Source organism: Bombus pascuorum, chromosome 7 (assembly GCF_905332965.1).
Source record: "Bombus pascuorum chromosome 7, iyBomPasc1.1, whole genome shotgun sequence".
Lineage (NCBI taxonomy): Eukaryota > Metazoa > Arthropoda > Insecta > Hymenoptera > Apidae > Bombus > Bombus pascuorum.
Genome location: NC_083494.1, coordinates 13,421,469 through 13,434,987, shown reverse-complemented (window position 1 = coordinate 13,434,987; position 13,519 = coordinate 13,421,469). Strand labels below are relative to the sequence as shown.

Here is a 13,519-nt window from a genome sequence, read left to right as displayed (position 1 = left end):
GCAAAACGAAACTTAACGTTCATAACTACTAACAGCGTTGGATCGTGTATCCGGTAATGATGACGATACGAATTCTACTAATATTATAACTGCTACTACTACCGACGGAGATATTGTTTGGACTACAGCCAGACGCGCGCCTGCGTCGACGAATATCGTACGCTACCCTGTCTATCGCGCGTGTCATGAAAATTTGACCTCCACCTATGACGCTCGCTTTTCTCTTTTCACAACGATAGCTCGATATCAATTTTGAACCTGTATAATGTTTGTGCATGCGCAGGTATATGCGCGCGCAAGAAATTTATCAAGCTGAGAACAATTACGCGGTACATTTGAATCGATAAATAACAAATTTTGTTAATAAAGTTGATCGATTTATTGAATTAGATAGCTGATTAAAATAACGTGAAGGTATAATAATATTAATAGAAGTTTTGTGATAAAGAAGCAGTAGACAGTGCAATTTCAAAATTAAATATATCTAATAATAAAAGGCAACCAGACTCATCTACGTTCTAGGTCTACGTCTATATCACAACATTTATTTTAACGTTTATTGACATATGTATGGTATAAAATGGTAATAAAGGTGTTGAATTATTACTGTATACAATATATTCTTTTTGTTCCTATTTTATAACAACAGTAATAATAAATATTTCAGACAATAGCTAAACAAAGTCAAAGAAAGAAAGTGTATATAAAGTTAGGTTATTCTCTCCAGGAAACATATACATCATCTGTTCTATATCGTTGTACACAAGTTGTTTCTATCCATGGAGTATGCCCTTGACTTTTGTATTGAAGTAATCCAGCCACGGCTATCATTACACCATTGTCTATACAAAAGCGTTCATCCGTGGCATGAAGTACTGCATTTCTTTCCTCACACATCACTTTCATCATCTCTTGCAACCTTTCATTACATCCTACACCACCAACGATTAATACTTCTAATGATTTTACATGGGCCATTGCTCTCTCTATAATATTATTAAATATATAATCTCTATTCCATTTTATACAATTTTGTACTTGTATCACAAACAATAACAATACCAGTAATTTCAATAAGCATAGCAAATACTGTTTCTTGTAAAGAAAAACATAAATCTTCTGGAGTAAATTCTTTCGACTCAAGCCAACTGGGAAGATGTTCTTCGATGTAACTTAAAATTCCTGAGAAAGACACATCCATCCCTTTTACTACATAAGGTAATGGAGCTAATTTTGTCCCTCTATGTATATAATATTATATTATGTGTAATAAATTAATATACATAAAAATTAATATACATAAACAAATAAACCATACTTTAATAAAATAACTTACTTCTTTGCTAACTGTTCTATATTATAACCAGGACTAGGATCATTTGATAGCTTTAATAATCTTGCAAAACGATCTAAACAGTTTCCAACAGCAATATCTATTGTTTCACCAAAAATACGATATCTCTGTCGAGAGTATGCAATAATCTGTGTATTTCCACCAGAAACATATAAAACAGTTGGATTTATACTTCCTGTGATCAATCGCCCCATTTCTATATGACCAATACAATGATTTACTGCAACCATTGGTTTATCATATATCTGAGCAACAGTTCTAGCTACTAATGCAGCAACTGTTAACGGTGCACCCATTCCTGGCCCTTTTGTATAACATACTACGTCCACATCTTTTAATGTTATTTTAGCTTCATCCAATGCCTTTTGTAAAACATTGAGAATGTGTTCTCTGTGATGTTGTGCAGTTTCACGAGGTAGGAATCCTTTTCAAAACAAACTTTAAAACGTTTTATGTTTAACATTTTAAATAATAACAAATAATAAATGTCACTCACTTTTGTATGTTGTTGAATTATGTACAGTGCATTATGCAATTATTTAAACACACTTAGAAACTTTCTATGCTTATATTATACAAAACATTTTAGAATTTTATTAACACTAACATTATCATGCTTGGTATTCAAGACAGATCTAAGAATGTATACAAAAGTCACAAGATATTTATTAGAAGCATACCGTTTATAAAAATGGCCAAGGTATTTGAGCAATCAATTATTTTATATATTACGTCTTAAGTGTATATTTGTAATAAATATCTTGTAACTTCTATGTACATTTATGAATAGATTTCTAATTTTACTATTATAATCGCGATAGTCGTGTAATATTACAGTGTTAACAAAATTTCAAATAATTTCGTATAATACACATAATATATTTATAAAAGCTTTTTGTGATAAATGTTGGAATACTTTCGTAAGCCATTGTATATCATCAAAAGTAATCACATGAAAGGTTAAGTTTACCTTCGCCCGGTGGTGTAATATACGTATGCCGTACATTTGATAAAACATCTTGATCTCGAATAATTCCGATGCCTAACTTATTTGCGCTGCCTTCAAATCCAATTGCAATTGTCATTTTTATATTTATACCTTTAATTCGAAAAGATACTATACAAATTTACGGCAAATAAAACCATTGGCACATGGGTAAATTAATTATCCAATAGAAAGCATAGACAACATGCGCAGTAGAATCATATTCATTTGACTTTTCTCGACTTTTATTTATTTATATCTGTTTCATGTTGAAAGTAATAAAATATATTCTGGTAAAAATAAAAAATATATAATATTTATTCAATACAAACTTCCAAAAGAATGAATACACATAAATGTAAAAGTAAAAAATCATTTATAAGTAACGAGAGGAATTTACGATTAACCGTATTCCTGCAGCGACATCTGTTACTTATCTCGTTTGGAATGCATCCTCTTGCATTTGGTGCGTCTCTAGAAGGAAAATCTTCTTTAAACAATCTTCATTCGTAAAACGTCACGCGGAAGTGATTCACCGATTCTCGTGCCAGAAAATGCAAGTTTGCAATTTGCCGCGGTGAGAAAAGTGAGTGTCGTTATCTCGAATGGTTCTTGAGCCCGGTGAATGTCGTGAAATTCCTCGGGTAGCGCTCACTGGGTGGGCAATTGATTTTCAAAGTGACCATCGGGTGCGAACGAATGAATGCCACTGACGCTTCGGTACGAAATAGCAGACAACGCTACCAAAAAAAGTTAGAGATCTATTTCAATACTGTCGAGTAAGAGTTTTGTGAAGCTACGTTAAAACAAATATATATATATATATATATACATAGTGCAAAGGTGTGTACCAGCAAATGGAAAAAGCGAGAAGAGCCGACCTTCGCTTTTAACGAAAGAAAGGAGCGAAGGAGGCTATACGCGTATATACCGGTTTCGGACACTCTCTTTCTTTTCTTTTTATTTCCTCAAGCCAATACTTGAGGTATCTTCTTGAGTTCTCCGTTACGACACCAGTAAGGTGTTACCCGGGTAATATCTGAAATGGTGTCGCGAAAAATACAGTTTCGCCGGTCGCGAAATCGCGCAGTCGGGCCTTTACGTGACCTTGACGTACCCGTTACTCGAGCCACAAATTCCGTGCTACCGCGTTTCGGTGTGGCTACGAATCGGACGCGACAAGATATCCTCCGATGCGTACCGAGAAGATGACACGTTCCGCGGATGACATCCTTCACGATGTCAAGAAACGGGCGAAAAAGCCCTACCCGCGGCGTTCATTGTATTTTCTCACCTGTGTGTACCATCGGTGTAACGATTGACGCGAGTAATCTTATCGTGTATCGTAATCGGCTACGTGAGTGCCGTCCGGTATGGCATTACCCGGGTAATGCCCGAGATAAACTTCATACCCTATTCGCGGTTCGGTCCGGTTAATAAAACACGAAAATACCTGGACACGATCGACTTGACACGCGCGCGCGACGCCTTTCGAGGGCGATCTCTGAATTTGGTTCGACTCATTGAAAAGTCCACGCGACCAACATTTATGGATCGTGGATCGAAGCGTACTACAATTCTGGACATGCAGAGAGTGGCGATGGTAAGGTCTCGCGACGGGTGATGTCCAGTACCACATATGGATTTTTCGCGAAATTTTTATTCTCAGAGAAAATATACGCTTTTGATCGGGAATATATACTAACTTTTCCACTGCTTCACCACTCCAGATGATACCCATTTGTGACATGTAGAATTTTTTACATAGGCCAGTCGACCCAAAGGACGAATGATACTGGTTCTTCTAACGATCTCATGGCGAATTAGTCCAACGTATTATCATCTTTATGGGCATTCTATCATGTATTGAAAATTAACGTGTTGACTGCTCTCGCAGGAGTTTGGATCACCAACTTTTCGCTCCTCCTATATCTTTTATTCTAACATTTCTATCAGGTATGTGTCTATTTAAGAATAGAAAATTCATGAAATATGCAGAGGGTTCATAAATACATGCCAGTACTTCAGGAGATAGATCTACACATCACAATAAATAAAAAATGTCATATGAACATATTTCCTATATCCTTAGTTTTCAAATTATGGTTAATTAAAAAAATGTTCAATGTGTTAGCCTCATGGCTTAATACACGTTAATATATGCTTTAGCATTACTATATACATAGCTAAGACATGCTTTGATATTACCTAAAGCTTACAAACAATATTAATCAATATGAATCAGATAGAATTTCAGGCAGTCAATATTTTATTTTCCCTACTTCATTAATGTTTTCTAGAAACAGAAAAATAAAAAATATTTGTAAATTTTACAAAAGCAAAATATACTTCAGCTGTATATACAGACAACATTAAGGCATGCAATAACATGTGTTGAGGCATGAGACAGATACTTTAAACATTTTCTGTAATCATTTATAACTTTCAAACTAAAGTACATAGATATTACCCTTGAAATATCGATATGAATTTATGAATCACCATGTATAAATAACTGTACTTAAAGTAATTGTAAAAATGATAGTTGTTTACATGTGGAGTAATTACAAGTGTCAAATGTAATACATTTTGTTTGAGGAATGTCACGAGACTATGATAGGCGAAGAGGAGGTAGCGGTAGTGGTAGCAGTTCTAGTAAGTTACGGATGGATACCAACGTATCACAACCTAGACCACATGGCGAAAATCCAGGAAAACGGAGAGAATTAGATAGCGTAATGCGGAAAGCTCGTGAATCTCAGTCAAGTTATTGGAATAAAAAGCTTTTGGAAGTAGAGGAACGTGATCCAAATAGATGGAGACACAGTGGATATAAAGAATTATATGTCGGTGGCACAGCAAGCGGAGAACCTAGTAGAGGACATCCTCGAAGTCCAAGAAGTCCCAGACCTCGAAGTCCCCATATACCAAGACCACGTAGTCCTCGAAATAGAAGCCCACGGTCACCTCGCGATAGATCACATACCAGAGGACGACCTACACGCAGTCCAAGCACAGGAAGTACTTGTTCTGATCGATCATGCAGTGTCTGTTCACCAAAGGAAAGGCGACGTATCGCTCAACCCTCTCCTTCACGTTCAAGATCACTGACACCAGTTCGAGCTCGAGCACATCCAAAAGAAATAGTACCATCAAGCTCACGAGTAATACCAGCTCGTACTAGACCAAGATCACCTCCTTTACCACGTCCACGTACACCCCCGCCCACACCACAGCCTCCACCACGTCATCAAAAGGACTATAAGACAATTAAAGAAAAAGAAACCAAGGTCCGGCGTAAAGAAAAACATCACACTAGAATCCCAGAAGATCCAAGAGTTCCAGATCCTATTCCATTGGTAAAACATACTTTGTTCATAACTAATTATGAGTTCTGGTTTTAAATTAATATACTTCTGTCTACATTTTTAATCTTTTTCGTTTATTTATACATCTCTCTTATATTTCAATATATAACTATGAAACTTGTACAGATGCGTAAACCTGTAAAGGTAGAAAAAACTCATTCAAGTCATGGAACAACTCAAATGATTAGGCCACCTCCTGAGTCCTCACCTAGTGAAGACAGTGATAGTTCTTCCACAACATCACATGTGGGTCCACCTAAAATGACATTATCAGAGCGGTATGATTTAATTATTAATATGTTGTAAAATTTAAAACATCAGTTTAACAACACAATATATATATTTGAAAAAGATAAAGATCTTATAATAACAAAAAACTGTTCCTTTTTCTTAGATTTGGTAAAATGGCACAATGGAGTGTCGATCGTAGGGACATGGAAAATATGCGCATCACAAAAGATGGAGAAAACGCGATGAAAGTTGTAATAGAAGGTGAAGAAAGAATTGCAAGACTGGGATACGATTCTCCACCACCAGGACATTATCCTGAATCACTTTTAGCACAAGGTCCAAGAGGTCTAGAATGTTGGGATGATGTTCGTGTTAGATATGATTATTATAAAGCAAGAGGATATTTACGAGATCTTACTTTAGATGACTACATAAAGTGGGAAGAATGGTGGTACAAATATCAAGAATGGTTAGAAGCAGAACGTTTCTATGAACAATGGACCTCTTCAAATCGTCCTTCTGGTGGAACTCGAAAAAGGCGCGGGCGACGTAATAATACAGCTCATTGAAATTGCGTAAGCCCATTACAAATCATTCTTGATTCATAGACATTATCATTAATAATGTATACTGTAATATTTGTTGTCCTTAGAAAGGAGTGCAAAAAGTGTGTAAACGCTCTATACAGGCATACATCCATTCATATAGAAAACATATGCTGTTAAGACATATATATAAATATAAATATATTATAATAAAATGACTGTGCTGTAAAAACCTCATTTTCATCAATTTATCAAGTAAAAATTAATTTACAAGATTCATTTTCTTACTTTACATGTACTACTTTATATATATCAAAATATTTAGAAGTAAGGATAAACGTGTGTATCGAATTAATAATAATGCCAAGAAAAATTTATTTTTGTTTATATTTTTTTAATTTTGTTTTATCACTTTTTTATTTATGATAAACAGGGATCTTATAAAATCATTTTCTATTTAATAAGATTCTAGTTTTTTTTATGGAACTGTTTTATAAATAACTTTGTAATGACATGAGAAGTTACTAAAAAAATAAAATTAGTTTTTGTTAAAAAGCCTACAATCATAAAAAAAATACTTTATCTTTCATTTTCTAAAAAATATATTTTTTTTTAATATTTCACAATATGTAGAGTGTTTTAGGTTTTTCCAACTAAACTTTGTCAATATGTTGAATGGGTATAAATAAGAAATTTACATAAATATAGCTCGTTTGAAGATTTATTAAAAGTTATAAAAAAATACAGCATATAATTTCACATTAAAAAATATATAAAGTAGATGTTAATACAGATAGTGAATTCATACGAACAGTCGATTGATTTATTGAAATGAATCAAAATCAAAATGAACTGTGTAGAACAACGAATAACTGTCAGTTACCTATTGACAGAAATAATAAATATTTTAAAATGAAATATAAGCACTTATTTTTGTCTCATAAAATGTTCTTTTTGTATTTAATATCTTAAAGTTTGACTAGAAAAACCAGCTCTGTATTTAACTAATAAATTATTTGACATATAATTTGCAAGATCATATTTAAGCTCATTAAATTATTTATTTATTACTTTTTTATTAAAAATCTAAACTTATAATAAAGTTATATCTAGGATAAGAAGTACATTATAAAGTTATATAAATTTATTTTCAGTACTTCCTATTTTTAATTGTAAAATTTTCTTAATAATCCCAATTCTATGTTATTTATCCTATAGATTAAGATTACTACATAAAATTATGAAGTAGATTATAATAAATTTAGTAAAATACACTCTTTATCAAGTTACAAAAATTAAATTTGAAATTTCTGTACAATTTATTGTAATTTTATGTAAAGGTGTAACTTTTTCTTTTAAATATACAGGCTATGATTTTATGTACAAAACAAATATGAAAATATATTTAGAAATATATGTATTATTTTTTGTGTTTTGTATGTATTTATAAAAATTAATTACAGTAGTATATTCAAAAATATATTATAATAATTTTCTTCTGAAAATTATATATTAAGAAAGAATTGTGTTATTGAACACAAGATACGTTATCTACCGTAATAAGAGGTTAAAAGTTTATCAAAAATCAAATATCCGTAAATAAGAAGTCATATATATATATATATATATATATATATATATATATATATATACGATAGAACAGTTAAGTTGAGATCAAGTAATGAATGTATTTTAAACTGGGAAAGAGAACATAAAGATGGCATCTCAGAAGATTATAAGAAAAATAATATCATCTTCATTAGGTCCAAAACCTATTGGACCATATAAGTAAGCTATAATAACATATATTCCTAATTATTTAGAATTTTTCAAGTTTTACATTATATATATAATATTTCTCATTTATTTAGATCAAAAATAGAATTTTCCTAATGCAATATAATATATATGTAATTACAATACATGAAATTATCTAATTACAATGTAACTAATTTTGTTTAATAGCCAAGCAGTACTTGTAGATCATACTTTATATTTGTCTGGAGCTCTTGGTATTGATGTTAAAACTGGAAAACTTGTTGCTGGAGGTGCTGCTGTAGAAGCTCGCCAAGCTCTTATAAATATGGGCCATGTCTTAAAGGAAGCTGGATCTAATTATGATAAAGGTTTCATTTATTTAAAATTTTTTTAATTTTCTAATTTATTAATTTATATTTTTCAATTCTGAAACGATTAAGAAATATGATATGATAAACATTATCAGCAGCGATTATAATATTAACAATTAATTTTATTAAACATTAATAATATTTACCCTTTATATTTATTTACAGTCGTTAAAACAACAATTTTCTTACAAGATATTAATGAGTTTAGTGATGTAAATGAAGTCTACAAAGAATGTAAGATTTAATTTATAGTTTTATTTATATAAGTGTATGTTATATTTGGTATTTATATCCATGCACCTTTTTTTTCATTTAGTTTTTAAGGAAAGCTATCCAGCTAGATCTACATTCCAAGTTGGAAAGTTACCAATGGTAAGAAGTAATACACATATAAATATCTACATATAATTCAAAATCTAACTGCCAACATTAAACATAAAATGTTATTGTAGGGAGCAAAATTTGAAATTGAAGCTATTGCTGTTGTTGGTGAGGTAGAAACAGTTTGAATATTATAAGCAAAATTAATTTAAATTTTATATATCAATGAAATATGTTTACATTTAAGCATTTAAATATTATCTTGAATTTACTGTTTTTATGTATGATGCTTTTATGATTATATTAATAAAAATCTGGTTCTTTTACCATATGTATATTTAAATATAAGTTTATTTTTTAAAAACAAATAATGGGTAATAGTAATGGGAAATATCTTTCATAAATTATATCAAATATTTTTGTACTATTGAAAAACCTTAGAAATAAATATTTTTGCAAAGTTTCCTTTAATATTTTGCTTTATACAGGACATATAAAAAAAGTAGAAAACGTAAAATAATGAATGTTAATAGTAACCTGATCAAAGTCACTAAATATTTCATATAACATTAACATAAAAATTAAATTTATAAAAAACAGACTTTTAATAGTATTTCATTACAAAAAATAATACCTTTTAATAAATATCAGGTGTAGTAAAAGAAAGATTTTTATATGTTGTAAATAAATTATATTACATTATAAAAAAGAAAGAAAACATTTATGTATTTTCATAATAATTTATAATGTTATGACAAAAACGTAACGATAAATGTAATTTTTATCTCGTAAAATAAAAGCAAAATCGTGAATATTGTAAGAATATTATATTTAAAATATTTGTGTTTAATATTTCATTGTAATAAATAAACAAAAACGTATATAATTGTATACTAACAAACAATATGAATGGATATGAATGATTAAAAAATAAACATGGACAACAACCAAACATAGTGGCAGATATGGATAGCATTGTGTTACATAGAGGGTGGTACGTCATTCATGATACAAATGTGGTTAGACAGATTCTATGGCTCAAAATAAGACGAAGATCAAAAATAACAAAACTGCGTTGGGAACTTCGTTTGTGAAAAATCGTGTTTGAAAATTCATGAAGTGTACGTTAATACGAACAACTATTTCATAAAACTGCAAGCGGTGGTATCCAATTTGTACTACGCTTTGTAATACCTAAAGCAGTAGACTGTATTCGATAAAATGTTTTAGGAATATTTTAATAAATTGTAAAGGCGCATCCGCGTTGTTTTATTACTATGGTGTGTTATTAGAACTAGACGACTTGAGTGTAAATCTACATTGAGTTATATAGTTCATGTTACAGCGGTTCTACATACCTCGATATCACAACCTCTTTCACTCTTTTCGAACGAGATTTACCACGTGTAAGTGTCGCTCCCATCTTTTTTATTCGATTGTGTTTCGATTTCGTTATTAACTCTTTTACATACAAGTTATTACGATGCCACCTAAATTTGACCCTAATGAAATCAAGATAGGTATATTTTTAATATTTTATTTTAATATGTACTACAAGAATGTACAATTTCCTCACATGTGCTTATTTGTTTCAATAGTCTACCTAAGATGCGTTGGAGGTGAAGTAGGAGCAACTTCATCTCTGGCTCCAAAAATTGGTCCACTTGGCTTAGTAAGATTCTATTTTATAAATTTAAATTATTTATGAATAATATTTCATCTAACTTTTTGAGAAATTATTCTATTTTATAATTGTAAATATTAATCTTCCTCTTTCATTATTTGATTCTATTTTACATTTTATTAATAAATAAAAAACATTTATATAGTGCTTAAATATTGGTTTATATTTATAGTCTCCCAAAAAAGTTGGTGACGATATCGCCAAAGCTACCAGTGACTGGAAGGGTTTGAAAATTACCGTCCAGTTAACGATTCAAAACAGGCAAGCTACAATTTCGGTGGTTCCATCTGCAGCATCTTTAATCATTAAACAATTAAAGGAACCACCTAGAGACCGAAAACGTCAAAAAAATATTAAACACAACGGAAATTTATCATTTGATGATATTGTTTCCATTGCTCGGTCAATGAGACCAAGATCTATGTCCAAGTACCTTAGTGGTACTGTCAAAGAAATATTGGGGACTTGTCAGTCAGTTGGCTGCACAGTTGAAGGTAGACCACCACGAGATCTGATTGAAGAAATTAATGGTGGAAAGCTCCAAGTCCCAGATGAGTAATATGGTAAGTTCAGAGCTCCTTGCCAATATTTTCAGCACAATGTCTCATTTTATTAAATATTAGAGTTTATTATATTAAATTGATGGATAACTAAAATGATGGATAACTAAATAAATAAATGATATTTATATTGTTATGTAATTATTTGCTTCGAGCTCTTGGTAGGGGTTAGCATCCCATCCACCTGGTAGCTGTAACAATTTATAATGTTGTTACAAACTATCAGGGATATTGCTACTGAGGAGAAAACCTCAATAAAAAATCATCATTTAATATACCATATATATGTAGTATTTTAATTATAAAAATTTTACATTTCCATTGTTTCAGATTTATCATAAGGAGTAAAAAATAAAACATTTTTAATATGAAGGTGTTGTATTTTTATGTATGTTCCCTCTTTTATAGAAATAAATAAATTAAAAATGTTTTAATATATCATATACCTTGTACACAATGAATATATACCACACATCCATATAACATATTGTTATTACATTGATTTAATGTTAGATATACTAATTACAATATGTAACAAATATGTTATAACATATTGGTTCTATCTATATATAGTTAGAATAATTTGTTTGCAAATACTATGCTAAAAATGACTTGAACATAATGTTACTATTTATTTTCATTCAAATAAAATCTATCTTTACTTTAGATTTGACTATATTTCCTTTTATAAATTAATTTTTTACCATTTTTATTGCTTAAATTTAAAGTATACTGAACTACAAGGAAATTTAAAATCATTAAATTCACTTTATTCAATGTATTTACTAGTTAATGTAGCTATATATCTCTAAGGGTATCACGATCAATTAATTTTTCAAGTATTAATATAATTACTTTGTTATATTACGTATAAAAAAAATATTTATAATTTGTGAAATTCAGATATAAAATATCAAGAATTTTTAAAACGAATAAAACATTATTATTTCATCACTCTTGAAATATATTCTGTACTTTGAGTTAAGTGCATTTATTGTTGAGAAATTTTTTAAAACATTGAAAACCAAAATTACTTGTACATTCTTTAGATATGTCTCAATGAAACTAATTAAATTAAAACAGTGGAGAACAATGGAAAAGATTTTAATATCAAAAGACACTTCCCTATAATAGGTTTAACAATTCAGTCTCCTAAAACATATCCTCGTCCCCAATTATGACCACCAAATGTATTTCTAGCTTGTTGTGTTTGTGTTCTTTGCGTAGGGGCAGCTCCAAACCATCTGATATTACCTCTTTGGGATGGAAAATAAGATTCAAGAATTTTTGGAGTATTTAATAATTCAGGTCCACCGAGTTCTTGAGGATATTTGAATTTTAAAAACACATAAAGATGTCCCACTAGAATACCAAAAAGTTCCATCATGCCACCTCCAGAGATAATGAGATTAAATGCAAACAATACCCATGGCAAGTATACTGCTTTAAATTGTGTACCTGTTGATTTATAAAAACATACAATTAATATAAGTTACAATAGAATGACTGACAAATTCATAGCCTTATGCTCATAAAAAGAAAAATACATACCAAACCAGAAATTAACAATAGCATCTTTATTCAATTGACACCAAACGTATAATATGCTGAGTACCATAGGATCCATAAGAATATGTAATTCACCAAGAACTCCTATGATAATGCAGCATATCCAGTTGAATAAGAGTAAGAAACAATAATCTGCTGGTCGTCCATCGTATTCTCCACGTTCTAACCTCAACGAATAATTATATAAGAAATAACAGTTAATCAAAAAATGAAATCCCGAACCCCGATTTAAAGGGTAGAAAAACACACTGGTGGCTGCTCTCCAAATTTCAAAATTGTTTATAAACCGATCGTTTATAAGTATTAGTGAAGTCGGACTTATTAACCCGAATCTTCCAATTAATGTGCAAACTATTGTACATAATAGCCAATATCTTGTAAAAATTGGTAAAGAATTAATCCAATTCCTTACGTCTGACATTTTTGTAATTTTTACGTTAATATAATAACTAATATGTATAACACCTAATTCGACACGTACGTGCAACTCAGTATGACAATGTATGACGTGTGATTATTTAGTGACTAAACAACGACACAACGTAGACTAGGTTAGGACATATAATAACAGATATGGTGCTAGTAAGAATTATCTTGATTAACTTTCTATATTTATTCTTTCAATATTTAAGAACCAAAAAATGTAAAAGAAAATACAAAATTTTAATTCCATTTCAGTTACAAAAAAAAAAAAATATAGTATGAAGATTTTGTAGAATTTTTCATATTTTCATGCTATAGTATAATTTCTCACAAAATCCTAAAACAAAAAG

The 13,519-nt window shown here is 30.3% G+C and overlaps 6 protein-coding genes across 13 annotated transcripts in view; 3 read left to right on the top strand and 3 right to left on the bottom strand.

Annotated features, from left to right (window-relative positions):
• The window catches only part of LOC132908709 (potassium voltage-gated channel protein Shab), a 70,891-nt gene extending 70,749 nt beyond the window's left edge, over positions 1-142 (bottom strand). For 5 of the 6 annotated variants that reach the window (XM_060962958.1, XM_060962959.1, XM_060962961.1 and 2 more), the window contains exon 1: positions 34-141. The gene's annotated coding sequence lies outside the window, so the exon portion shown is untranslated. Of the gene's footprint in view, positions 1-33 lie in introns of all 6 variants that reach the window. The other variant, XM_060962964.1, reaches the window with a different exon arrangement.
• Positions 143-523: 381 nt separating this feature from the next.
• On the bottom strand, positions 524-2,521 carry LOC132908723 (probable tRNA N6-adenosine threonylcarbamoyltransferase). Its single transcript, XM_060962991.1, has 4 exons — positions 2,325-2,521; positions 1,337-1,778; positions 1,063-1,241; positions 524-986 (listed from the first exon to the last, which is right to left on the bottom strand). Exons 1-4 carry the CDS (start codon positions 2,437-2,439, stop codon positions 715-717), a joined length of 1,008 nt encoding a protein of 335 aa, XP_060818974.1. The 5' UTR covers positions 2,440-2,521; the 3' UTR covers positions 524-714.
• Positions 2,522-2,781: 260 nt separating this feature from the next.
• LOC132908720 (serine/arginine repetitive matrix protein 1) lies at positions 2,782-7,409 on the top strand. 3 transcript variants are annotated; one of them, XM_060962986.1, is made up of 5 exons: positions 2,782-2,925; positions 4,108-4,295; positions 4,938-5,698; positions 5,834-5,985; positions 6,102-7,409. In XM_060962986.1, the coding sequence occupies exons 3-5, from the start codon at positions 4,940-4,942 to the stop codon at positions 6,505-6,507; spliced, it is 1,317 nt and encodes a 438-aa protein (XP_060818969.1). In that variant the 5' UTR covers positions 2,782-2,925; positions 4,108-4,295; positions 4,938-4,939; the 3' UTR covers positions 6,508-7,409. The 3 variants fall into 3 exon arrangements, with proteins under 3 accessions (XP_060818969.1, XP_060818968.1, XP_060818967.1); XM_060962985.1 differs by having other exon boundaries at positions 2,790-4,295; positions 6,102-6,513; positions 6,591-7,409; XM_060962984.1 differs by having other exon boundaries at positions 2,791-3,942.
• Positions 7,410-8,117: 708 nt separating this feature from the next.
• On the top strand, positions 8,118-9,453 carry LOC132908744 (2-iminobutanoate/2-iminopropanoate deaminase). Its single transcript, XM_060963027.1, has 5 exons — positions 8,118-8,271; positions 8,449-8,609; positions 8,778-8,846; positions 8,929-8,984; positions 9,065-9,453. Exons 1-5 carry the CDS (start codon positions 8,201-8,203, stop codon positions 9,119-9,121), a joined length of 414 nt encoding a protein of 137 aa, XP_060819010.1. The 5' UTR covers positions 8,118-8,200; the 3' UTR covers positions 9,122-9,453.
• An 844-nt stretch (positions 9,454-10,297) lies between these two features.
• LOC132908741 (large ribosomal subunit protein uL11) lies at positions 10,298-11,549 on the top strand. Its single transcript, XM_060963020.1, has 4 exons — positions 10,298-10,453; positions 10,532-10,605; positions 10,790-11,180; positions 11,508-11,549. Exons 1-3 carry the CDS (start codon positions 10,417-10,419, stop codon positions 11,174-11,176), a joined length of 498 nt encoding a protein of 165 aa, XP_060819003.1. The 5' UTR covers positions 10,298-10,416; the 3' UTR covers positions 11,177-11,180; positions 11,508-11,549.
• A 719-nt stretch (positions 11,550-12,268) lies between these two features.
• LOC132908737 (derlin-1) lies at positions 12,269-13,294 on the bottom strand. Its single transcript, XM_060963015.1, has 2 exons — positions 12,729-13,294; positions 12,269-12,635 (listed from the first exon to the last, which is right to left on the bottom strand). The coding sequence occupies exons 1-2, from the start codon at positions 13,165-13,167 to the stop codon at positions 12,322-12,324; spliced, it is 753 nt and encodes a 250-aa protein (XP_060818998.1). The 5' UTR covers positions 13,168-13,294; the 3' UTR covers positions 12,269-12,321.
• Positions 13,295-13,519: the final 225 nt, after the last annotated feature.